Source organism: Moschus berezovskii, chromosome 9 (assembly GCF_049115385.1).
Source record: "Moschus berezovskii isolate FMDL1 chromosome 9, NW_MosBer_1.0, whole genome shotgun sequence".
NCBI lineage: Eukaryota > Metazoa > Chordata > Mammalia > Artiodactyla > Moschidae > Moschus > Moschus berezovskii.
Genome location: NC_142468.1, coordinates 31,831,834 through 31,857,637, shown reverse-complemented (window position 1 = coordinate 31,857,637; position 25,804 = coordinate 31,831,834). Strand labels below are relative to the sequence as shown.

The window sequence follows — 25,804 nt, the reverse complement described above, 5'->3', positions numbered from 1 at the left end:
TTAGGGGATTATGTCAATGACCAGACCATTCTCTGAGATAGGAAATTTAAGTGCAGAGCCAGTTTCTGATAACAGTAGATCTCAGTTTCTCTAGGCAGTCTTATGGAGTAAAAACATGGTTATTCTTTCAAGAATCTGATGTAGAAGTAAAAATAATAGGTTTGCTGTTTATGGATTTGATTTGACCCATATGAGGAAAGCATTATTCAGTATGTATAGAGGCAAATTCGGGGCATATTTATGATTGGATAAAGAATATTTCACTGTTCTCAATAGATTTTAAAACTAGGATAAGTTTAAATGGAGATGCAACCCATAACTATAGTATGTTGAGTCATGAATAGGTGATGGATAGAAACATACTCAGAATAAATTTTCCGTTTCTGCATGAAAACTTTCTCCTCTTCATTTAAGACAATCTTATATTGTCTGTAAACTGTATGCAATTTCTCTCGTAGAGCTTTGTTCTCTAAACGACATTTGTGTAACTTTTCAGCCATCTAGGAAAAAAAAAAGGAATTGAAGTAGAGGATTTGTGTCATGGTTTCTTTGATGGGCAACTCACTACAGCACTGGGCATATTATTCAACGCCCATATAAGACTATGCTCTAAATGTTGAGTGATTTAATTCTACATCAGATATTAATTGTACACTTGGGGCCTCAAATATGACAAATGTGTAGAAAGGTAATAAAAACTGATGAGAAACCACAAAGTAATAAGTCATATTGAAATAAGAATTAATAAAGTAGGATCATTCAGCAAGATCTGTATGTCCTTTTCCCAGAAGATAAACTATACCAGGGAAAGAAAAGCATAACATCAGTAGGAACTCTTGCTCAAAACCTCTTTGAGTAGATATTATGCTTCAGTTCAGTTCAGTTCAGTTCATTCGCTCAGTCGTGTCCGACTCTCTGCGACCCCATGAATCACAGCACGCCAGGCCTCCCTGTCCATCACCAACTCCCGGAGTTTACTCAAACTCATGTCCACAGAGTCGGTGATGCCATCCAGTCATCTCATTCTCTGTCATCCCCTTCTCCTCCCGCCCCCAACCTTTCCTAGCATCAGAGTCTTTTCCAGTGAGTCAACTCGTCGCATGAGGTGGCCAAAGTATTGCAGTTTCAGCTTTAGCATCAGTCCTTCCAATGAACACCCAGGATCGATCTCCCTTAGAATGGACTGGTTGGATCTCTTTGCGGTACAAGGGACTCTCAAGAGTCTTCTCCAACACCACAGTTCAAAAGCATCAATTCTTCAGCGATCAGCTTTCTTCACAGTCCACTCCAACTCTCACATCCATACATGACCACGGGAAAAACCATAGCCTTGACTAGACGGACCTTTGTTGGCAAAGTAATGTCTCTGCTTTTTAATATACTATCAAGGTTGGTCATAACTTTCCTTCCAAGGAGTGAGCATCTTTTAATTTCCTGGCTGCAATCAGCATCTGCAGTGATTTTGGAGCCCAAAATAATAAAGTCTGACAGTTTCCACTCTTTCCCCATCTATTTCCCATTAAGTGATGGGACCGGATGCCATGATCTTTGTTTTCTGAATGTTGAGCTTCAAGCCAACCTTTTCACTCTCCTCTTTCACTTTCATCAAGAGGCTTTTGAGTTCCTCTTCACTTTTTGGCATAAGGGTAGTGTCATCTGCATATCTGAGGTTATTGATATTTCTCCCAGCAATCTTGATTCCAGCTGTGCTTCTTCCAGCCCAGCGTTCCTCATGATGTACTCTGCATATAAGTTAAATAAGCAAGGTGACAATATACAACCTTGACGTACTCCTTTTCCTATTTGGAACCAGTCTGTTGTTCCATGTCCAGTTCTGACTGTTGCTTCCTGACCTGCATACAGGTTTCTCAAGAGGCAGGTCAGGTGGTCTGGGATTCCCATCTCTTTCAGAATTTTCCACAGTTTATTGTGATCCACACAGTCAAAAGCTTTGGCATAGTCAATGAAGCAGAAATAGATGTTTTTCTGGAACTCTCTTGCTTTCTCCATGATCCAGAGGATGTTGGCAATTTGATCTCTGGTGCCTCTGCCTTTTCTAAAACCTGCTTGAACATCTGGGAGTTCATGGTTCGCATATTGCTGAAGCCTGGCTTGGAGAATTTTGAGCAGGACTTTACTAGCGTGTGAGATGAGTGCAATTGTGCAGTAGTTTGAGCATTCTTTGGCATTGCCTTTCTTTGGGATTGGAATGAAGACTGACCTTTTCCAGTCCTGTGGCCACTGCTGAGTTTTCCAAATTTGCTGGCATATTGAGTGCAGCACTTTCACAGCATCATCTTTCAAGATTTGAAATAGCTCCACTGGAATTCCATCACCTCCACTAGCTTTGTTCGTAGTGATGCTTTCTAAGGCCCACTTGAGTTCACATTCCAAGATATCTGGCTCTAGGTCAGTGATCACGTTATCGTGACTAATTTGGTCGTGAAGATCTTTTTTGTACAGTTCTTCTGTGTATTCTTGCCACCTCTTCTTAATATCTTCTGCTTCTCTTAGGTCCATACCATTTCTGTCCTTTATCGAGCCCATCTTTGCATGAAATGTTCCCTTGATATCTCTAATTTTCTTGAAGAGATCTCTTGTTTTTCCTATTCTGTTGTTTTCCTCTATTTCTTTGCATTGATCACTGAGGAAGGCTTTCTTATCTCTCCTTGCTATTCTTTGGAACTCTGCATTCAGATGCTTATATCTTTCCTTTTCTCCTTTGCTTTTCGCTTCTCTTCTTTTCACAGCTATTTGTAAGGCCTCCTCCGACAGCCATTTTGCTTTTTTGCATTTCTTTTCCATGGGGATGGTCTTGGTCCCTGTCTCCTGTACAATGTCACAAACCTCCGTCCAGAGTTCATCAGGCACTCTATCAGTCAGATCTAGTCCCTTAAATCTATTTCTCACTTCCACTGTATAATCATAAGGGATTTGATTGAGGTCATATCTGAATGGTCTAGTGGTTTTCCCTACTTTCTTCAATTTAAGTCTGAATTTGGCAATAAGGAGTTCATGATTTGAGCCACAGTCAGCTCCTGGTTTGTTTTTGCTAACTGTATACAGCTTCTCCCGGAGAAGGCAATGGCAAGCCACTCCAGTACTCTTGCCTGGAAAATCCCATGGATGGAGGAGCCTGGTGGGCTGCAGTCCATGGGGTCGCTAGGGGTCGGACACGACTGAGCGACTTCACTTTCACTTTTCACTTTCACACATTGGAGAAGGAAATGGCAACCCACTCCAGTGTTCTTGCCTGGAGAGTCCCAGGGACGGGGGAGCCTGGTGGGCTTCCATCTATGGGGTCGCACAGAGTCGGACACAACTGAAGTGACTTAGCAGCAGCATACAGCTTCTCCATTTTTGGCTGCAAAGAATATAATCAATCTGATTTCAGTGTTGACCATCTGGTGATGTCCATGTGTAGAGTCTTCTCTTGTGTTGTTGGAAGAGGGTGTTTGCTATGACCAGTGCGTTCTCTTGGCAAAACTCTATTAGCCTTTGCCCTGCTTCATTCCGTGCTCCAAGGCCAAATTTGCCTGTTACTCCAGGTGTTTCTTGACTTCCTACTTTTGCATTCTAGTCCCCTATAATGAAAAGGACATCTTTTTTGGGTGTTCGTTCTAAAAGGTCTTGTAGGTCTTCATAGAACCGTTCAACTTTGGCTTCTTCAGCGTTACTGGTTAGGGCATAGGCCTGGATTACTGTAATATTGAATGGTTTGCTTTGGAAACGAACAGAAATCATTCTGTCGTTTTTAAGATTGCATCCAAGTACTACATTTCGGAATCTTTTCTTGACCATGATGGCTACTCCATTTCTTCTAAGGGATTCCTGCCCACAGTAGTAGATATAATGGCCATCTGAGTTAAATTCACCCATTCCAGTCCATTTTAGTTCGCTGATTCCTAGAATGCCTATGTTCACTCTTGCCATCTCCTGTGTGACCACTTCCAATTTGCCTTTATTCATGGACCTACATTCCAGGTTCCTATTCAATATTGTTCTTTACAGCACCAGACCTTGCTTCTATCTCTGGTCACATCCACAACTGGGTATTGGTTTTGCTTTTGCTCCATCCCTTCAATCCTTCTATAGTTATTTCTCCACTGATCTCCAGTAGCATACTGGGCATCGTAAATATTTCTATTCAAGGACAAAAGACAGTAAACATTGGTTTTCTGAATGAGGTAAGAATTTGGTGCTTGGATGTCTCTACTAAATGGCTTCAAATGTGGTAAGAAAGTTAGGAAGGAATGGTGGGCTAAGGATCACTGAAATAGCACGATGAAAAGGTATCTTAAATGTGTTGCAGAATAAGATAAAGAGGTTAGTAGGCCTCATTCTAATGAGATGGCTGGATGGCATCACAGACTGGATGGACATGAGTTTGAGTGAACTCCGGGAGTTGGTGATGTGTAGGGAGGCCTGGCGTGCTGTGATTCATGGGGTCGCAAAGAGTCGGTCACAACTGAGAGACTGAACTGAACTGAACTGAAACCTAGCCTTGAAAACTTTTATTCTGATACTGGTAGTTGTAGTTTAGTCACTAAGTCGTGTCCACCTTTTGCGACCCCATGGCCTGCGCCCACCAGGCTCCTCTGTCCATTGGACTTCCCGGGCAAGAATACTGGAGTGGGCTACCATCCATCTCCAGGGGATCTTCCTGACCCAGGGATTGAACCCACATCTCCTGCATTGCAGGTGGTCTCCAGCATTCAGGCAGATTCTTTATGACTGAGCCACCAGGAAAGTCCTTTTACTCTGAGGACATTTATTAATATAGAAGAAATCATTTGGAAACTGAGGTTTGGTTCTCTTACTTGACACAGGGGACAAAAGTAAACACTTAGCTCATCCAGGCGTTAAGCCTGATAAAACCTTCCACCTCTTTAGTCTGGGATCCCAAAGAGCTTCACTCTCTAAAAAAAAGTGAATTAAAAGTTAACAAGCATGGTCAGTCACTCACTCATGCAATCCCATGGATTGTAGCCTGCTAGGTTCTTCATCCATGGAATTCTCCAGGCAAGAATATTGAAGTGGGTAACCATTCCCTTTTTCCAGTAGTCATGTATGGATGTGAGAGGTGGACTATAAAGAAAGGTAAGTGCCGAAGAATTGATGCTTTTGAACTGTGGTGCTGGAGAAGACTCTTGACAGTCCCTTGGACTGCAAGGAGATCAAACTAGTCCATCCTAAAGGAACTCAGTCCTGAATATTCATTGGAAGGACTGATGCTGAAGCTGAAACCCCAATAATTTGGCCATGTGATGTGAAGAACTGACTCATTGGAAAAGACTCAAAGAAAGATTGAAGGCAGGAGGAAAAGGGGACAACAGAGGATGAGATGGTTAGATGGTATCACTGACTTGGACATAAGTTTGAGCAAGCTCCAGGAGTTGGTGATGGATAGGGAAACCTGGCATGCTGCAGTCTATGGGGTCACAAAGAGTCGGATACAACTAAGTGACTGAACGGATCTGAACTGAAGCATGGTCAAGTGTGACTTCAGTCACCAGGAAACCTAAAGGTGGATTAAGAAAGTTTGGAACTGGTAACATCCCAGGTATCTGACAAAAGTGAATAAAATCTGTATCTGAGAAATATACTGTCATCCTAGACCTCAAATTGTTTCTGCTGCTGCTACTGCTAAGTCACTTCAGTCGTGTCCGACTCTGTGTGACCCCACAGACGGAAGCCCACCAGGCTCCCCCGACCCTGGGATTCTCCAGGCAAGAACACTGGAGTGGGTTGCCATTTCCTTCTCCAATGTGTGAAAGTGAAAAGTGAAAGTGAAGTCACTCAGTCGTTTCCGACTCTTAGCGACCCCACGGACTGCAGCCTACCAGGCTCCTCCATCCATGGGATTTTCTAGGCAAGAGTACTGGAGTGGGTTGCCATTTCCTTCTCCACAAATTGTTTCTACAAACACCTTTTTTAAAGAAAACTGTCCACTTTCCTACCAGGAACAGAAGGAAACAAGACAGCGTGAACAAAAACTGACAGAAACTATAGATAACAGAAAAGGTCCTACAAAAATACCAGACATTGGAAATAGACACTGAAATACAGAAGTACTGTATTTATTATGATCAAAGAAATCCTAGACATCCTTGAAAAATACGGCAAGGATTCGGAAACAATAAAAAGTGAGAAAGCAGAGTTGAAAATTTACCAACTCAAATACAAAACCAAATTAAGAATTGAAATGAGACCTTTCTCCCCAGAATGCAGCTAAGGGAGACAAAAACTAGAAAACAGAGAAGAGCAAGTAAGAAACAGAGAGGATATTTTATCAGTACACATAATTGTGTACATAGAATTGGAGTAGTGGATAAAGCACAGGATAAAATAAATACATGAACAGATAACAGCTGAAAATTTTGCAGAACTTTTAAAAATAGAGCAATTCACAGATTTTAAGATGTCCAATAAATCCCAAGCAGGATAAACAAAAAGAAAAACTTGGACATATCATAGTGAAATTAAATAATAAAGTCAAAGAGAACAAAAAAGACCTAAGATAATGAAGGATATGCTGTATTCATGGACTAGAAACTTTAGTATTGTAAAAGTGCAAAATCCTCCCCAAATTGATCTACAGATTTTATTCAACCCCAATCAAAATCCAAACAGGTTTTCTGGGCAGCATTCTTTTTGCTTCCATTTGTACTGAACACATTTTTCCACACCCTCACTTTCAGTCTCAGCTTGTCTTTAGATATGAAGCTGCTGCTGCTGTTGCTAAGTCGCTTCAGTCGTGTCCGACTCTGTGAGACCCCATAGACAACAGCCCACCAGGCTCCCCCGTCCCTGGGATTCTCCAGGCAAGAACACTGGAGTGGGTTGCCATCTTCTTCTCCAATGCATGAAAGTGAAAAGTGAAAGTGAAGTCGCTCAGTCATGTCTGACTCTTCGTGACCCCATGAAATGCAGCCTACCAGGCCCCTCCGTCCATGGGATTTTCCAGGCAAGAGTACTGGAGTGGGTTGCCATTGCCTTCTCTGGATATGAAGCTAGTCTCTTGTAAGCAGCATATATAGACATTAAAAAAAAAACCATCAGCCACTCCACATCTTTGATTGGAGTATTTTCCCATTTACTTTTAAAGCAATTATTGATATGTGTTTACTGATGCTTCCTTGGTGGCTCAATGGTAAAGAATCCTCCTGACAATGCAGGAGATGTGGTTCGATCCCTGGGTCTGGGTCGGGAAGATTCCCTGGAGAAGGAAATGGCAACCCACTCTAGTCTGGGAAATCCCATGGACAGAGAAGTTTGGTGAGCTACAGTCCATGGAGCTGCAAAAGAGTCAGAAACAACTTAGCAGCTACAACAATAATGTGTACTTATCGACATTTTGTTGATAATTTTCTGGTTGTTTTGGTAGTTTTTTGTTCATTCTTCATCTTTTGTCCTCTCAAAAGATGAAGATTACTATCTTGTGATTTGATTACTATCTTTAGTGTTATGTTTAGACTCCTTTCTCTCTTTTTTGTGTGCATCTATTACAAATTGTTTGTCTATGGTTATCATGACATATACACACAGCAGGGCTGCTCTGGTGGCTCAGATGGTTCAAGAATCTGCCTGAAATGCAGGAGAGTTGAATTCAGTCCCTGGGTCAGGAAGATCCCCTGGAGAAGGGAATGGTCACCCACTCCAGTATTCTTGCCTGGAGAATTCCATGGACAGAGGAGGCTGGCAGGCTATAGACATGACGAAGCAACTATCACTTTCACGTCATACACATAACAATGTTTATATACGTGTGATTAAGTTAACTCAGCAGTGGCGACAGGACTGGAAAAGGTCAGTTTTCATTCCAATCCCAAAAAAAGGCAATGCCAAAGAATGCTCTGGGCTTCTCTGGTGGCTCAGAGGTTAAAGAGTCTGCCTCCAATGCAGGAGACCCGGGTTCGACCCCTGGGTCGGGAAGATCCCCTGGAGAAGGAAACGGTAACCCACCCCAGTATTCTTGCCTGGAGAATCCCATGGACGGAGAAGCCTGGTAGGCTACAGTCCACGGGGTCGCATAGAGTCGGACACGACTGAGCGACAGAACGGAATGGAACGGAAAGAATGCTCAAACTACCGCACAATTGCACTCATCTCACATGCTAGTAAAGACATGCTCAAAATTCTCCAAGCCAGGCTTCAGCAATATGTGAACCATGAACTTCCAGATGTTCAAGCTGGTTTTAGAAAAGGCAGAGGAACCAGAGATCAAATTGCCAACATTCACTGGATCATCAAAAAAGCAAGAGAGTTCCAGAAAAACATCTAATTCTGCTTTATTGACTATGCCAAAGCTTTTGACTGCATGTATCACAACAAACTGTGGAAATTCCAGAAAGAGATGGGAATACCAGACCACCTGACCTGCCTCTTGAGAAACCTGTATGCAGGTCAGTAAGCAACAGTTAGAACTGGACATGGAACAACAGACTGGTTCCAAATAGGAAAAGGAGTATGTCAAGGTTGTATATTGTCACCCTGCTTGTTTAACTTATATGCAGAGCACATCATGAGAAATGCTGGGCTGGATGAAGCACAAGCTGGAGTCCAGATTGCTGGGAGAAATATCAATAACCTCAGATATGCAGATGACACCACCCTTATGGCAGAAAGTGAAGAAGAACTAAAGAGCCTCTTGAGGGAAGTAAAGAGGAGAGTGAAAAGGCTGGCTTAAAACTAAGATCAGAAAGCTAAGATCATAGCATCTGGTCCCATCACTCCATGGCAAACAGACGGGGAAACAGTGGAAACAATGGCAGACTTTATTTTGGGGGGCTCCAAAATCACTGCAGATGGTGAGTGCAGCCATGAAATTAAAAGACGCTTACTCCTTGGAAGGAAAGTTATGACCAACCTAGACAGCATATTGAAAAGCAGAGTTATTACTTTGCCAACAAAGGTCCATCTAGTCAAGGCTATGGTTTTTCCAGTAGTCATGTATGGATGTGAGAGTTGGACTATAAAAAAAGCTGAGCACTGAAGAATTGACGCTTTTAAACTGTGGTGTTGGAGAAGACTCTTGAGAGTCCCTTGGACTGCCAGGATATCCAAGTAGTCCATCCTAAAGGAGATCAGGCCTGGGTGTTCATTGGAAGGACTGATGCTGAAGCTGAAACTCCCATACTTTGGCCACCTGATGTGAAGAACTGACTCATCTGAAAAGATCCTGATGCTGGGAAAGGTTGAGGGCAGGAGAAGGGGTCAACAGAGGATGAGATGGCTGGATGTCATCACCGACTCAATGGACATGAGTTTGCGTAGGCTCCAGGAGTTGGTGATGGACAGGGAGTCCTGGCATGCTGCAGTTCATAGGGTCGCAAAGTGTCGGACACAACTGAGTTACTGAACTGAACTAAAGTTTGAACACATTCTAACAATTCTGCATTTTTACCACCCCATTTTTTTTTTTAAGGCGGCTGTGAGTTGCTTTTTAAAAATCAGTGGTTTGTCAATTCCTCTTGCTTTTCAAAGTGGAGGTTTACAAACCGCAGCATCAGAGTTTGGTCTTCTTGGGTGGAGGGTATAGAACCAGGCTGTCCTTGCAGACATGCAGGCCCAGGTTCGGCCAGGCTTCCTGCCCGCGGGCTGCTGGCTCCGCAGCATGCGAGCAGTTCTGCAGCTGCAGGTCCTTGGAGAAGCACAGTTCCATCTGCCCGAGGAGCTGCACCTCCTGGCCCTTCTCTAGCAGAAGACACTGGACTTCGGACACGACTTTGTACAAGTGCATCTCTGACGTCTGACATCTGGTAGTAGCGATCGGTAGATGGTTCTATCCCCAATTTTTGGAGCATGCTGGTCAGGGCCAGCTCCTTATACAGATCCAGACTCTTGTTGAAGTACTTCCTCGGGGAATCGAGGGCGTCCAGCTGGGCGGCACAGGTCCCGTGCTTCTTCCACTCGTGGCTCCAGAACTAGAGGCTGCAGTTGGACGGATGGAGCAGATTGGGCCAGTACATCTTCATGTCTGGGAAAAGGTCCTTGATCTCCTGCGGGTTTAAGGGCCAGGATCGGTTACATGCTTCACTTTTATCGGGCCATAATCCGTGTATCGTCCAGTAATTCGGAGGGTCTTTGCAGTGGCTCCTAACTTCCTGCATACGGTCGCAGGCCAGTGGTGAACCATGATTAGTTTGCTCCACTCGTTGTCGTCACTCCTCCAGAGCTCGCGCACGCTGCCCAAGCAGCTCAGCGCCAGGCACAAGGTGCCCAGGAAGGCCTGGGAAGTCATCCGCCGCACCAGGGAGGACCCCGCAGGGTCTCCAAGGCTCAGTCTCCCGAGGGCGCGAGGCCGCGTCCGGCGCCAGGCCCTGCGCTTCCCAGGTCCGCCAGGCGCACACGACGGCCGGTCCGCTCGCACCGCGACCCTCGCTGCCCAGCGAATCCCGCTGCCCTAGCCTCGACCGGCGCGTTTCCGCCCAGATGCCCCAACGCCACGCCCCTTCCCCTACATTTAATACTTCTGACGTCATATTGTCCATCTTTTTGTTTTTTTTATAACTGAACTACTTATTGTGGATAGATGATTTTACTGCATTTATATTTTGACCTTCCCACTAGCTTTATAAGTGGCTGACCTTTACTGTAGGCTTGCCTTTACCAGTGAAATTTTTCCTTTCGTAATTTTCATATTTCTAGCTATGGTCTTTTCTATTTAGAGAGGTCTCTTTAACATCTCTTGTAAAGGAGGTTTAATACTGCTGAACTCTTTCAGCTTTCGCTTATCTATAAAACTCTTCGTCTTTCATTAAAATCTGAATGACAGCCTTACCAGGTAGAGAACTGGGTGTACATTTTTTCCTTTCATCACTTTAAATTTATCATGCCACTTTTTTTTCTGGCCTAGAAAGCTTCTGCTAAAACATCAGCTGATATTTTTCTCAGAGTTCCCTTGTATACAGCCAGTTGTTTTTCTTTTGCTGCTTTTAAGAGTCTCTATTTTTTTTGCCATTTTCATTACAATCTGTCTTGATGTAGGCCTCTTTGGGTTCATCTTGTTTTGGAATTTCTGTGCTTCCTGGACTTAGATATCTATTTTCTTTCTCAGGCAAGAGTAATTTTCAGCTATATGTTCCTTGCCCCTTTCTCTCTTTCCTGTTTCTGGGACCCCTATAATCTGAATATTAGAGCACACTGATGCTGTCCCAGAGGTCTCTTTAAACTGTCTTCATTTTCTTAAAAAAACTTTTTTTCTATGTTCAGCTTAGATGATTTTCACCATTTTCTTCAAGATTTCTGAGCAAATCTTTAAATCAGTTACTGTGAATGATCATAATTATTATTGGTTAACGAAAATATTATCTTTGGAAAATTTCACATTTTTTCGTTCTGTTCTGTCGCTCAGTCGTGTCCGACTTTTTGCAACCCCGTGGACTGTAGCCTACCAGGCTTCTCCGTCCATGGGATTCTCCAGGCAAGAATACTGGAGTGGGTTACCGTTTCCTTCTCCAGGGGATCTTCCCGACCCAGGGATAGAACCCAGGTTTCCCGCATTGGAGGCAGACGCTTTAACTGCTGAGCCACCAGGGAAGCCCAACATTTTTACACATACTTAAAATGTTAACTAAAAATTAATTATAATCTGAAAGCCATCATTTCTATCTTCCTACCTGTTTTATCTTCAGCAGTAATTCACTTTTTTCAAAATTTGATGAATCATCCAGTTTTTCCTTGTTATTCTTAAAAAAAAGCCTATGAACAAAGGAAACCAAATGAATTCCTATTAGGACATGTTTTCCAGAAAAACCACATTTACTTATGATATCAGAAACTTCCAGTCCCCATCTCCCTATGCAACATATTTATTTACTATTCATTAAAATAAACAAACATTTTATTCTTTTGATATGATGTATTAATATTTATTTATATATTAATTTAGGAAGCAATTTTTGAATACCTACACTCTGAATGTGATATAGATACTGGAGATACAGCACAGGCAAAGTCTCTACCATCATGGAAATTACACACTCTAGTGAAGTAGGCAGTATAGAAGCAAGTTATCAAAAAAATATATATTTCAGATAGTGTTAAATGATCCAAAGACCACAAAGTAGGGTAAAGTAGAGAGAAATCCTGAGAATGATGATGTGTAGACAGGTGATTAGGGAACATCTCTTGGAATAATTTGTGAAAGACCTGAAGAATGAGAAGGAGCCAGATATGTGAAGACCTTAAGGAAGAGCTTTTCATATAGAAAGAACAACAGGTGATAATAACCTGGACAGGAACATGCATGGTGTATTAGATGAAGACAGGAGTTTGAGAAGGCTGAAGAGACAGACACAGCCCAGATCACATAGGGTCTTGAGGACAAGGTAGGAGTTCAGATTTTATTTTGAAGGAAATCAGGGGAGGACTTTTTAAGGAAAGGAATGACAGGAACTGATTCACATCTTGTAAAGATGACTCTGGCTACTAGAGAAAGACAACAGGAAGACAGACTATGTAGAAGTCTATGGCAAGGGTCCAGAAGAGATAATGGTGGCTCAGACTGAGGCTGCAGTGGTAGAGCTGGTGAGAAATAGTTGGACTCAGGATATATTTTGAAGATGAAGGCAATAGGTCAAGCCTTTGGATTTGGCTTGAGTTAGAGTTGGATTAGGGTTAGGTTAGGTAAGTTACCTAGTTTGGGTTAGGTAGTGAGGAAAACTGGAATGGTGGATGACTTCTAGTTTTTGACTGGAGTAATTAGGTAAACAGTGATTGGGAAGACTAAAGGAAGAGCTATGTCAAGGAGATAGGAAATTAAGAATTCTGTTTGGGACATGTATATTTGAGATTTCCTTCAAGTATTGGTGGCTCAGATGGTAAAGAATCTGCCTAAAATGTGAGAGAACTGGGTTTGATCCCTGAGTCAGGAAGATCCCTGGAGTAGAAATGGCAACCCACTCCAGTATGCTTGCCTGGAGAATTCCATGGACAGAGGATCCTGATGGGCTACAGACCATGGGATCGCAAAAAGTCAGACACAACTGAGAATCTATCACTTCAACTTTGCAAGTGCTAAGGTCAAATAAGCTGCAGACTGGATGCATTTAGAAGTCAGGGCTGAATATATAAATATGGAAGTCCCTGGGGGTACAGAAAGAATGAATCTGAATGAAGTCATGCATGGAGAGTAGAGTACAGAATAGAGCACAGAGAATGGCTGAGACAAAATTCAGAGACAGAAGAAATGGAACCAGCACAGGGTCCTGAGAAGGAGCAGTGTGGTAAGCGAAATAAGAGAAGGTGATGTTTGGGAAGCCAAACGAAGAAACCATTTCAAGAAGATGAAAGTAAGCATCTGTGTCAAATTCTATTAAGAATTCAAAAACTTTAGACCATATCACTGAAATTTGGCAGGATGAAAGTCATTGGTAACCTTGACAATTTTGAAACCACTTCAACACTTTAAAGAAAAAAAAGCATCTATAATTGTTACAGCCTTTTGCGTGATAATGGCAAGTATATACTTTGGGTCACAAATTGGATGTCATTTACGTACAATATTTAGTTTCTAATCTCTCAGTTCCCATGTGCTGATAACCAGCTCAATGACAAAGAAAGGTCATAGCAATTTAGAAAGATAGGTACTGATTTGCCTTTCATTATGCAAATACATCATTCTGGATATTAATAATAACAAAGAAAAAGGATTAAACTAGCAGTGCCTCCCGTGGACTTGTGGTAAATTTTAGGTACTCTTTACTGTCCACATAATTTAAATTAATTTAAATTTAATTAAAATTCCACATATTTAATTTAAACTTGGAATTGAGTAATTCAAAAATAGATGATGAACTTGCAAGTTAAAGGATTCATGGTGGGCGGGACACAGAGAAATAAGACTTATAGATCATTAAGAAGATAACCTATGCAAATTAGTTTCTTGTTTAATTTAAAGAATCTTATAGATATTATAAAAGTAACATTTTGATTCTTTAAATTCACCAAACAAGAACTGAGCTGCTTCTCTCTACCACCAAAGTTAGAAAAAAGGAACTAAGTGAGAAAATAAAAATACAGAGAATTTTCTTTTAATTTGCCAAATAGTAAACAGGAAAAAGTAAAGTTTTATTAATAAAAAGGGGGGAGGTAAATATCCTCAATCACCAAATTAGTCAAAATCACTTTTTCTCAGTGAGATTCTACATGAAAACTCTTAAAAAACTGGAATTAAAAAAAAAAGTGAGCCATTCAAAATGAAAGATCAATGAATCCCATTTCCTTTTTTTAAAAAAAATTTTTATTTTATTTATTTTTGACTGTCCTGGGTCTTTGTTGCAGTGTGGGCTTTTCTTCAGTTACAGTGGGTAGGGGCTTCTCTAGCTGTGATACACAGGCTTCTCACCATGGTGGCTTCTTCTGTTTCAGAACATGGGCTCTAGGACACACATCCTTCAGTAACTGGAGCATGTGAGCTCAGCAGTTACAGATCCGGAGCTCTAGCGCACAGGCTCAATAGTTGTGGTATATGGGCTTAGTTACTCCACAGCCTGTGGGATCTTCCCAGACCAGAGATCGAACCTGTGTCTCTTGCACTGGCAGGTGGATTCTTTACCATTGAGCCAACCAGGGAAACCCCCCATTTCCTTCTGGAATACACTTTTAAAACTAGTTAGCTAACATGAAGACTGCTTAAAAATTTTAAATTTTTCATCAGTGTAGCAGCAAGGCTTTTAATGATAATCCCTAGAAATAATTTTAAGAGCCCATCTATAAATTCCATGATGATTCTCTGCCTGGTATTTAAGAAATAGATATCAACTAAAACTAACTTTGTCAAAGACAAAGATTTTTTTATTCTGATTTTTAATTGTTGTGTATTTGAGCTTTGTTTTTAAATCTAGTACTGAGTATAGAGATTATTGCATATTTTATGAACTTGATGGTAGAGTAGCACTGTGGTGCAACTGTTAGTTTAGAGATATAGCTTTAAGTGCAATAAGTTCAAACCTATGTAGAAAAGAGTCATATTATAATAGGATTCTATATGTGAAATTACATGTCTTTTTTGGAAACTGTTCAGACCACAATTTGTCTTTTAAACTGTCAGCAAACCCTAGGGGTAAGCCCAGAAGCCATATTTATATTGAAAGACCCCACCTTCCTGTCCAGAGCTGAGCTAAACAGTGTTTGTTGGGAAATCTGGGAATTATCCTGGGAGAATCTGTTAGTCTCTAAAGTAGATGAACCTGTGCCAGGTAAACTCAGGAGTGTTTAGAATGGCCATGCTTAGCCACGGGCCCACCAAGAAGACAACACAGCATGTGTATAAAGAGAATCATAGAAGGAAGCAAAGACTGTGACCCTTGAAATGGAAGGAATGTTTTCTTATGTTTCTGGTTTCCGTTACTTGGGTAAAAGTTTTTGCCGTGAGGCTTCCCTGTATTTTCTCAATAAGTTCTGCAAGTCCCCTTTGACTATGAACAACAATTGTAACAGCATGGTTAGGTGAGTTTGTAGCATTACGGCAATGCCTTCCTCCAGGGGCATATTTGTTTACAGGGAGTAAGGAACTGTGGTGCTGGAGAAGACTTTGCGAGTCCCTTGGACTGCAAGGAGATCCAACCAGTCCATTCTAAAGGACACCAGTCCTGGATGTTCATTGGAAGGACTGATGCTGAGGCTGAAACTCCAATACTTTGGCCACCTCATGTGAAGAGTTGACTCATTGGAAAAGACCCTGATGCTGGGAGGGATTGGGAGCAGGAGGAGAAGGGGACGACAGAGGATGAGATGGCTGGATGGCATCACCGACTCAATGCACATGAGTTTGGGTGAACTCCAGGAGTTGCTGATGGACAGGGAGGCCTGGTGTGCTGCAATTCATGGGGTGACAAAGAGTTGGACACAACTGAGCAACTGAACTGAAGGAACTGAAATGAGGATAATCCATACCCCCAAATCCCTCCCTCTTCCTAAATTAAACACCATCCTTAATTGTTTCTCCTAATCATCTGAAAAACTGGTTAATTTCAAAACAAAGATGTGGTTCTATAAAGGTGAAAATCACAGAAACCTTAGTAAACTAAGAGAATATAATTTTCATCTAATATTAGAAAAAATTTTCTAATGAAAGTAGCATCACATCTAGAAATGCTTCAGTGAAAAGGAAGTATTTTCCTTACATTTTATCCTCCAGGATCTTACAAGATTTCTTCATGTCTTCAATCTTTTGTTCCCACTCTCTTACTGATTCCTGTAGTCGTGCTATTTCTAAATTGTGATCACTAAGAATCTGTTGAAAATTCAATAAATCATCAAATGACTCATGATAGCAGTTCAATTCACTAAATATTTGTGTACCATCCATTCATCTTTTATACTGGGGGTGCCTTTAGTTAAAATAAAAATCAATCATTATATTACTTGTTTCTTTATAAAACAAACTGAGACAGAAATAATCCTGAAATCATCAGAAAAGAAAACAAAATTTGGGAGGGAGAGAAATGAATTACAGCAATAGGAATGTAAAAACTATAAAAAAAGAAAACCTTAAAGACATGAATTCATCTTGACTACCACTTAAAAAATTAAATATACATTTTAATAATTATTTTCAAAATGTTATTCCAGGAGACTGGAATGAGTATTATTTTAAAAGTCAAAACAAATTGGGTCTTTTGCCTTATTTGATAGCTATGTTCATGTTGAAGATTTTTTCTTAATACTTAATCAGCATTTTAGAAATGGAAAAATTGGGTATGATGAAAAAAATGTTAGCATAATTAAAAGAAAGAACTATGAATGAAGAAAATTCATAGTGAAACAGATATTTTTATAACACAGTTTTGGTAAAAGAAGAGGGAAGGCAAATTTATTGGAGCTTGGATCTGCAGTTCCACTTGTGAGGGAAAGTGGAGTTGAGAGAAAAGCTAATCAAATAGATTGTTTTGCTCTCTGCATAGAGTTACCCTGGGTAGATTATTTAACTTCCCCCAATCCTGCACACCAATGTGGGGTCAGAGAACATCTGTCAGGGGTATAGAGGCACTCTCAGTCATGTCAGGTGAGACGGGTGAGTGAAAGCTCCCCAAACTACTTTTTTTCTCGAAAGCAATCATATGACTGAACTTGTGGACTATAGTTCCAGAATTAACAGGAGTTTGAAATCCTAGCACTGCCGTCAAAAATCAGTAGACTGTCCAAGGGACTCTGACTGATCATCAGGATTAGTGACTATATGCTCAAGGCCTGTCCAAGCCCTCTAACCTCCCCGCCCTGGACTGTAGGGCACCTTGAGAATCATACACTGTTCTTTTCTGCAGAATCACATTAGCTTGACCTAGTTACAGAGTTTTCCAAATCAAAAGCACCACATGAAGGTGAACCTGAAATTCCCAGTAGTCTCAAGTTCATAGCCAAAATGTTGTTTTCTAATCTCAGGAAATAACATCAACCAGAACAAACTTTACCAAATACAAAGCACTCAGCTAAAAGCCTTAGAGGCATGACCTCATTCCTTCTCCACAAAAGTCCTTTGAAGTAGGCAGTCCTACTACCTCCATATTATAGACGAGGAAACTCTGGGTTAGTAAAGCCAAGATTCAGATGCAGGTTTCTCTGATATCCTTGTGAAGCTCATGCTCAGTCACATCTGACTCTTTCGAGACCCCATGAACTGTAGCCTGACAGGCTTCTCTGTCTGGAATTTTCCAGGCATGAATACTGGAGGGGGTTGCCATTTTCTACTCTAGGGGATCTAACTGACCCAGGGATCAAACCTGTGTCTCCTGAATTAGCGGGCTGGTTCTTTACCACTGAGCCACCTGGGAAGCCCCTGTGATACTCCCATTGTGCTTTAAACACTATTCTCCACCAGGAAGGTGGGGTGGGGCGTTGGATTGGGGGAGGTAGAGAGACACTGGGTTTTCCTCATAGCTCAGTCGGTAAAGAATCTGCCTGCAGAGGAGGAGACCCGGGTTTGATCCCTGGGTCGGGAAGATACCCTGGAGAAGGAAATGGCAACCCACTCCAGGATTCTTGCCTGGAGGATCCCATGGACAGAGGAGTCTGGTGGGCTATAGTCCATGAGGTCGCAAGAGTCGGACACGACTTAGCAACTAAAGAGAGAGAGACACTTGAGGTGAGTATCCTGACACCTCAAGCCTTGTCTTACTTGGCCTTAGAGATCTTTGGCGTACAGGTTAAGGAACACATACTTCATTCTTCCAAGCTAAGTGATGTGTGTGACATAATTTATGAGGCCCTAATATACAAGCTTAGGCATGCAGATAAAATCTGTTTTATCCAACCCATCTTCTTCTTTGAACCTAGCTAGATTCATGCTTCCTTATTGCATTGATATTTGAAAAAAAACAGATAATGATCTCGTATGCAGAGAAAATTTTTGTTTTACTGCTGCTGCTGCTGCTAAGTCGCTTCAGTCGTGTCCGACTCTGCGTGACCCCACAGACGGCAGCCCACCAGGCTCCCCTGTCCCTGGGATTCTCCAGGCAAGAACACTGGAGTGGGTTGCCATTACCTTCTCCAATGCATGCAAGTGAAAAGTGAAAGTGAAGTCGCTCAGTCCTGTCCGACTCTTCGCGACCCCATGGACTGCAGCCCACCAGGCCCCTCCGTCCATGGGATTCTCCAGGCAAGAGCACTATAATGGTCAAGGAAAAAAGCGTCGGTACTCAGTTGTTTCTGACTCTTTGTGACCTCATGGACTAAAGCCCACCAGGCTCCTCTGTCCAAGGTATTCTTCAGGCAAGAATATTGGGAATAGGTTGCTATTTACTCCTTCAGGGGATCTTCCCAACCCAGGGATCAAACCCATGTCTTCTGCATTGGCAGGCAGATTCTTCACCATTGAGCCACAAGGAAAGCCCATAATGGTCAGAACTACCCTATACAGGGAATTAACTGAATATTCTAATAAGAAATGTTATATATATATTAGTATTACTATCCCCCTTACAGTTTTACATGTAAACTCAATACAGATGGAGGACTTCCCTAGTGGCACAGCAGTAAGGATCCACCGGCCAATGCAGGAGATGTGGGTTCGATCCCTGGATGGGAAAGATCCCCTAGAGCAGTAAATGGCAACCCACTCCAGTATTCTTGCCTGGAAAATCCCATGGACAGAGGAACCAGGTGGGCCACAGTCCATGGGGGTCACAAAGAATCAGACACGACTTAGTGACTAAACAACAACAATTCAAAACAGATAGAAGAAATCGCTAAAGACTCATTAATTCAACTAATTATGATAGATTACAGGTGTTTCTATTTTAATTAACATAGAAGTAGTATTAACATTGACCTCTTCAACTATAGTCACCTCCATAAGCTCAGTTTTCTCATTTTAAAGTACTGACTATCACAGTAGTGGATTTTTCAATCAATGTTATCAATTTTTAAAAGTAAAAGTGCATATTAATGTTCTTGTACTCAGTATAGATGGACAGCCCAACTTCTGTCTGATTATCACATATTCAGAAATAAGGAACCTGTCCATGGTTATTCACTTTGTTATTTAGAATAAAGCAATCTCACAGAAACATTACATAAGGTTCTGTATGCATTTGGTCAGTTCTATATGTGTTTTTCAAAACCAGTTTTATAGTACTTTGGCCCATTAAAGGGACTTCATGCATAGCTCAGTCAGTAAAGCATCTGCCTGCACTGAGGGAGACCTGGGTTCAATTTCTGGGTTGGGCAGTCCATTAAATGCAATTTATACCTAAGCCATTCCAAACTTACTTCTTTTCGTCATATTCCTGAAGAAAACATAACTGCACTATGACACTTTAAATAATATGTCAGAAAATGTTAACATGCTCAAAACATTCTCCTCAGAATGGCATGAAGATGAATTAAAATCAACTCCTTTTTTTATAAAAACTCCTGCTATGTTTAAGGCAGTGTATATTAAGATGCCTGGGGTCAGGCATGAAAAACCAGGTTATTTCTTCTTACCACTGTGCTCGTAGTAACAGTTTCTTTCATTTTTGTCATTGTAAGCCTTAATTTATCCAAGTCTTTCTTCTTTGCGTAAGTTTCCTTTCTGTTAAGTTCACAGAGTTGTTTATATTTTTCAATCTGTATTAATAAACATAATAAACCAATCATAAAGCTTAAGATGACAACAAAGTTTAGGAAATCCTTTAAAAAATTATTGCCAACCTAATTCATATTTACATATACCATATTTAACCTAAGTATTTTATCAAATTAAAACAACCAGGTTTGGGCTTATCTTGAAGCATCAAAGGAAAAATAATAAATCACAAAGACCGAACTGTAATTATGAAATGCTGAACTAGTAAAAGAGTCACAATAAAACAATGATCATTAAAAGCAAATTATAAAAGAAGCTTTTGTTCTAAAATTTACTAGTAAAACATAAAAACATAAAAAAATTTACTGGTAAAATACAACAATATATAAAATAAAAAAACAGATTTACAGCACATTAGCAGAGTCAAAGAAAGGAATTAAGAATGGTTCAGAAATTTAAATTCACATTATTTAATGAGGAATCAGTTCAGTTCAGTTCAGTTGCTCAGTCGTGTCCGACTCTTTGCGACCCCATGAATCACAGCACGCCAGGCCTCCCTGTCCATCACCAACTCCCGGAGTTCACTCAAACTCATGTCCATCGAGTCGGTGATGCCATCCAGCCATCTCATTCTCTGTCGTCCCCTTCTCCTCCCACCCCCAATCCCTCCCAGCATTAGAGTCTTTTCCAGTGAGTCAGCTCGTTGCATGAGGTGGCCAAAGTATTGGAGTTTCAGCTTCAGCATCAGTCCTTCCAATGAGGAATAAAACAGACCAAAACCAAAATCACTGAAGGTAGGGCAACTCACAGCCCTGAACAACTCACCATTGTGTCACCCATACCAGCCCCGAGAGCTAAAGGATCCTTACTTTATCTCTGTTTCAAAAGCACCCGGTATTTGGCAGAAATGCTTTCTGCCTATGCCTTAAGAGACATTCAGTGGTCAAATACCCTGAACTGGCTGTATGACTTGACCACAGGAATGCCCTTCCTGTGCACATAAGACCCTGAGGTGTCGGAAAGTTAACTTTGCTTGTTTACCATGTTAAAATCTCTGCCCAAAAAGGGTATTTGTACTCTGCTAGGGCTTCCCTGGCGGAGAAGGCAATGGCAAGCCACTCCAGTACTATTGCCTAGAAAATCCCATGGATGGAGGAGCCTGGTAGGCTGCAGTCCGTGGGGTCGCTAAGGGTCGGACACGACTGAGCGACTTCACTTTCACTTTTCACTTTCACACATTGGAGAAGAAAATGGCAACCCACTCCAGTGTTCTTGCCTGGAGAATCCCAGGGACGCGGGAGCCTGGTGGACTTCCGTCTATGGGGTCACACAGAGTCGGACACGACTAAAGTGAGGCAGCGGCGGCGGCGGCGGCGGCGCCACCGCCACCGCCACCAGCAGCAGCAGCAGCGACCAGTTGACTCACTGGAAAAGACTCTGATGCTGGGAGGGATTGGGGGCAAGAGGAGACGGGGACGACCGAGAATGAGATGGCTGGATGGCATCACCGACTCGATGGACATGAGTTTGAGTGAACTCCGGGAGTTGGTGATGGACAGGGAGGCCTGGCGTGCTGTGATTCATGGGGTCGCGGAGAGTCGGACACGACTGAGCGACTGAACTGAACTGAACTGAAGGCGCAACTCACGCCCTACGCAAGGAAGCATGAAAGACTGCGCATGCTCCAGCTGCCCTGATTCTAGAAATCTCCGCCCCTTTCCTAGAGCCCTGATGACTGCTGCATCCTACTCTTCAGAATTCGTTTACTCTCCTTCCTTCAGGAAGATGTACGTGTATTTAGAGCACAAGCTCTCTCTTCTCTGTTCCTTAATCAATGAATTGAGTTCCTAATTTGCTGTACCGAACCCTGTTTCGTTTGACTGGCATTTGTGACCTTGGGCAAAGGACCCATAGAGGGGGATCGCCAACCTGTTGGGGACTGATAAATTTTCACATATTGAGATATAAGGAAATCACTCTGGCTTATACATCAGCTAACCTGAATTTTATGCTAACTAAAATAGCCTTTTCGTGGTCTATCATACCTGCATTCGACATCAGCTGTAACTATTTAAGAAAAGGAAACATTAATAAGAAAATTCGTGTTAAAAATAAAGATTAAATGTCCCTCTTCCTGGGATGCTAAGTATGCTGTTAATCCTTTGATGATAAGACTCCTTTCCCAGGTGCTGGTCTGTTCTTTTTTTTTTTTTTTCTTTTTCAGAACGTTGAAGAAATGTAACTCTGACTTGTTTAGTAGTCTTTGTTCTGACAAGATATAAAACTGTGCTGAAAAACTTGCTTCTCTAGAACAGCTCCTTGGAGTAATCTGGGAAGATGGCTTCTGAACTAGTTCTTCAGTTCAGTCGCTCAGTCGTGTCTGACTCTTTGCTTGGCTCAAATAAAACTCTTTTCTGTTCTTATTATAGATTGTTTATTGACTATTTTCATTAACAGGATAAATAACAATTTTACTAAGATCAAACATACTGTGATTACCTGTCAGATCTTACTTAAATGAGTCACCTTCTTATTAAAATCAAACACACCATGGATTTGTTGGCAAGATGAATTTTCAAGAGCAAGGCAAGTGAGTAGTAAGGCCTGAGAAAGCATGTTTAACTTTGTATTAAAGAATTAATGAAAATATATAGTGGTGTGGTTTTCCATCAGTCATCAGCCAATTCACTCAAAGTGGCTACTCTGAATGAATGTGATCATTATCAATTATCTCTGCACTAGGGCACAGGTGCATTAAAATAAAACTTGGTGATAATAAATTTTGTTGAAAATTGATATTCTGTTCTCATTCTTTGGCTTAAACCTTCTCCTAAAGTCTTGCAATTATAGAAATAACATTAGCAAAAACAATTCTGTTTTGTGTTAGAGGAGACCTTACGGGTTTGAAGACTCTGACATCTGTAAACAGGTTTTCCTTTCTCATTGGAAATAAAGGGAATTAACAAGCCATTACCATGGCATATGATGTGCATTTAGTGAGCATCAATGGTTGACTTTTAGTATCCATCCTAACTGGGCTAGCCCACTAGTACATGCATTCCCTTAGGATTCGTTAGTATTCTGGGGTGGGCACTAGCTTAACCTGGCAAGAAGGCTTATGTCCCTGGTTGGGGAAGGTTTTCTTCTTCTATGTGAATATGGACGCATATAGTCCAGTTGTCACTGGCAGGCATCTTGTGTGATGAGGGAAACCAGCCTTAAAATGAAAGATGGAAGAGGGATGAGCCACTGAACTTGCTAGTCCTGGAGTCTGCCCTACCTTGGGAATTCCTACTGTATAAGATGATAAATGCCCTTACTATTTAAGCAAGTTTGAGTCAAGGCTTTTGCTATTTGCATCTGAGTACTCTAAGACTTCTCCTTTTCTCCAAGGGCACTAGACCAAGGGTAGGCAAACTACTACCTGTTGGCCAAATCCAGCCACTGCCTGTTTTTGTAAAGCCACACTTATTTATTTAATTAGTGCTTTTGACTGAGAAACACTATCCACAAAAGGAAGGAGAACCTATCATGTTCTCAAATTCTCAATCTGAAGTCCTTCTGGGCTTCCTTTTTAAAATTTTGTGTAAAATATATATTATATATAATATATTATATTCTTTATATTAAAGAATAGGAAGGGATAGGAGAGGGTAGAAACTTCTCTCTAGGGCTTAAAATGAAGTTAGAAACTCAATCATTCAATACAGTAATATTATAGAGTGCCTACTACATGCAAGGTATGCCAGGCACCCATCATGGTGCTAGAATTCAGCAACAAAAAGACAGACAAAATCCCTGCCTGGTGGAGTCTTCCTTTTGGTGGGCAAATGAAAGTAGTACTCAGGCCACCACTGACCATTGTTTCAGCCCCAGCAGAAATTAAAAAAAAAAGAGAGACAAGGCTCTCCCTACTCCCCACCTACACTGCCCTGCACATCATCCCTCAAGCTGTGCCCATGCAGATACATCCCACTTTTTACCTCTGTAACTTTAGTGAGCCCCTCCAGCGTGGCAGTTCTGGACTGCTCAGAGAGAAAGTCCAGCAGAGGGCTGGAAACAGTGGGTGAAATGAAGCCCTCTCAGCGTTGTTGCGGGTAGAGAAAGAAAAGAGGAAAAGCTCTTTTTGGTTCTTATTATTCTGACACCATTTCACTGTAATAACAATAAATCCAAGCAAGGTCTAGCCCAATGACAGGAGCCATGGATTTCAGTTGACTCCAGCACTGCAGAGCAGGCTAACAATGAAGGCTTCATCCACTAAAAAGGTCGATGGAGCTTGACTTTTAAAAATTCTGGTTAGTGGTTGCAGACTGCCCAAGGGACCCCTTGTCAATGACTTCACAAAGCACCTGTTCTGAGGATGATTAAGGCTGAGCTATTTACACTTAAAAAAAAATCCATGGTTTTAGTGTAAAACTGTTTCTGAAGACATAGGTGCTTTAAAGGATAAAAACTCTCAGACCTAACTGGAACTTATAAATAGTCTTATCATGAAAAAAGGTGGTGCCAGACATCTTGGAATGTGAAGTCAAGTGGGCCTTAGAGAGCATCACTACGAACAAAGCTGGTGGAGGTGATGGACTTCCAATTGAGCTATTTCAAATCCTGAAAGATGATGCTGTGAAAGTGCTGCCCTCAGTATGCCAGCAAATTTGGAAAACTCAGCAGTGGCCACAGGACTGGAAAAGGTCAGTCTTCATTCCAATCCCAAAGAAAGGGAATGCCAAAGAATGCTCAAACTATCGCACAATTGCACTCATCTCACATGCTAGTAAAGTCATGCTCAAAATTCTCCAAGCCAGGCTTCAGCAATATGTGAACCATGAACTTCCAGATGTTCAAGCAGGTTTTAGAAAAGGCAGAGGCACCAGAGATCAAATTGCCAACATCCGCTGGATCATGGAGAAAGCAAGAGAGTTCCAGAAAAACATCTATTTCTGCTTCATTGACTATGCCAAAGCCTTTGACTGTGTGGATCACAATAAACTGTGGAACATTCTGAAAGAGATGGGAATCCCAGACCACCTGACCTGCCTCTTGAGAAACCTGTATGCAGGTCAGGAAGCAACAGTCAGAACTGGACATAGAACAACAGACTGGTTCCAAATAGGAAAAGGAGTACGTCAAGGTTGTATATTGTCACCCTGCTTATTTAACTTATATGCAGAGTACATCATGAGGAACGCTGGGCTGGAAGAAGCACAAGCTGGGATCAAGATTGCTGGGAGAAATATCAATAACCTCAGATGTGCAGATGACACCACCCTTATGGCAGAAAGTGAAGAGGAACTCAAAAGCCTCTTGATGAAAGTGAAAGAGGAGAGTGAGAAGTTTGGCTTGAAGCTCAACATTCAGAAAACGAAGATCATGGCATCTGGTCCCATCACTTCATGGGAAATAGATGGGGAAACAGTGGAAACCGTGTCAGACTTTATTATTTTGGGCTCCAAAATCACCGCAGATGCTGATTGCAGCCAGGAAATTAAAAGACGCTTACTCCTTGGAAGGAAAATTATGACCAACCTTGATAGTATATTAAAAAGCAGAGACATTACTTTGCCAACCAAGGTCCGTCTAGTCAAGGCTATGGTTTTCCAGTGGTCATGTATGGATGTGAGAGTTGGACTGTGGAAAAAGCTGATCGCTGAAGAATTGATGCTTTTGAACTGTGGTGCTGGAGAAGACTCTTGAGAGTCCCTTGGACTGCAAGGAGATCTAACCAGTCCATTTTAAAGGAGATCAATCCTGGGTGTTCATTGGAAGAACTGATGCTAAAGCTGAAACTCCAAT

The 25,804-nt window shown here is 41.7% G+C and overlaps 1 protein-coding gene and 1 pseudogene across 1 annotated transcript in view; both read right to left on the bottom strand.

Moving 5' to 3' along the window:
• The window catches only part of CCDC175 (coiled-coil domain containing 175), a 99,927-nt gene that overhangs the window by 46,524 nt on the left and 27,599 nt on the right, over positions 1–25,804 (bottom strand). The window contains exons 6-9 of the mRNA XM_055436010.2: positions 19,930–20,052; positions 16,131–16,240; positions 11,622–11,703; positions 364–500 (exon numbers count right to left, since the gene is read on the bottom strand). Of these exons, the coding sequence (XP_055291985.2) occupies positions 364–500; positions 11,622–11,703; positions 16,131–16,240; positions 19,930–20,052 (452 nt within the window). The remainder of the gene's footprint in view (positions 1–363; positions 501–11,621; positions 11,704–16,130; positions 16,241–19,929; positions 20,053–25,804) is intronic.
• On the bottom strand, positions 9,509–10,258 carry LOC129562644 (ribonuclease T2 pseudogene; annotated as a pseudogene).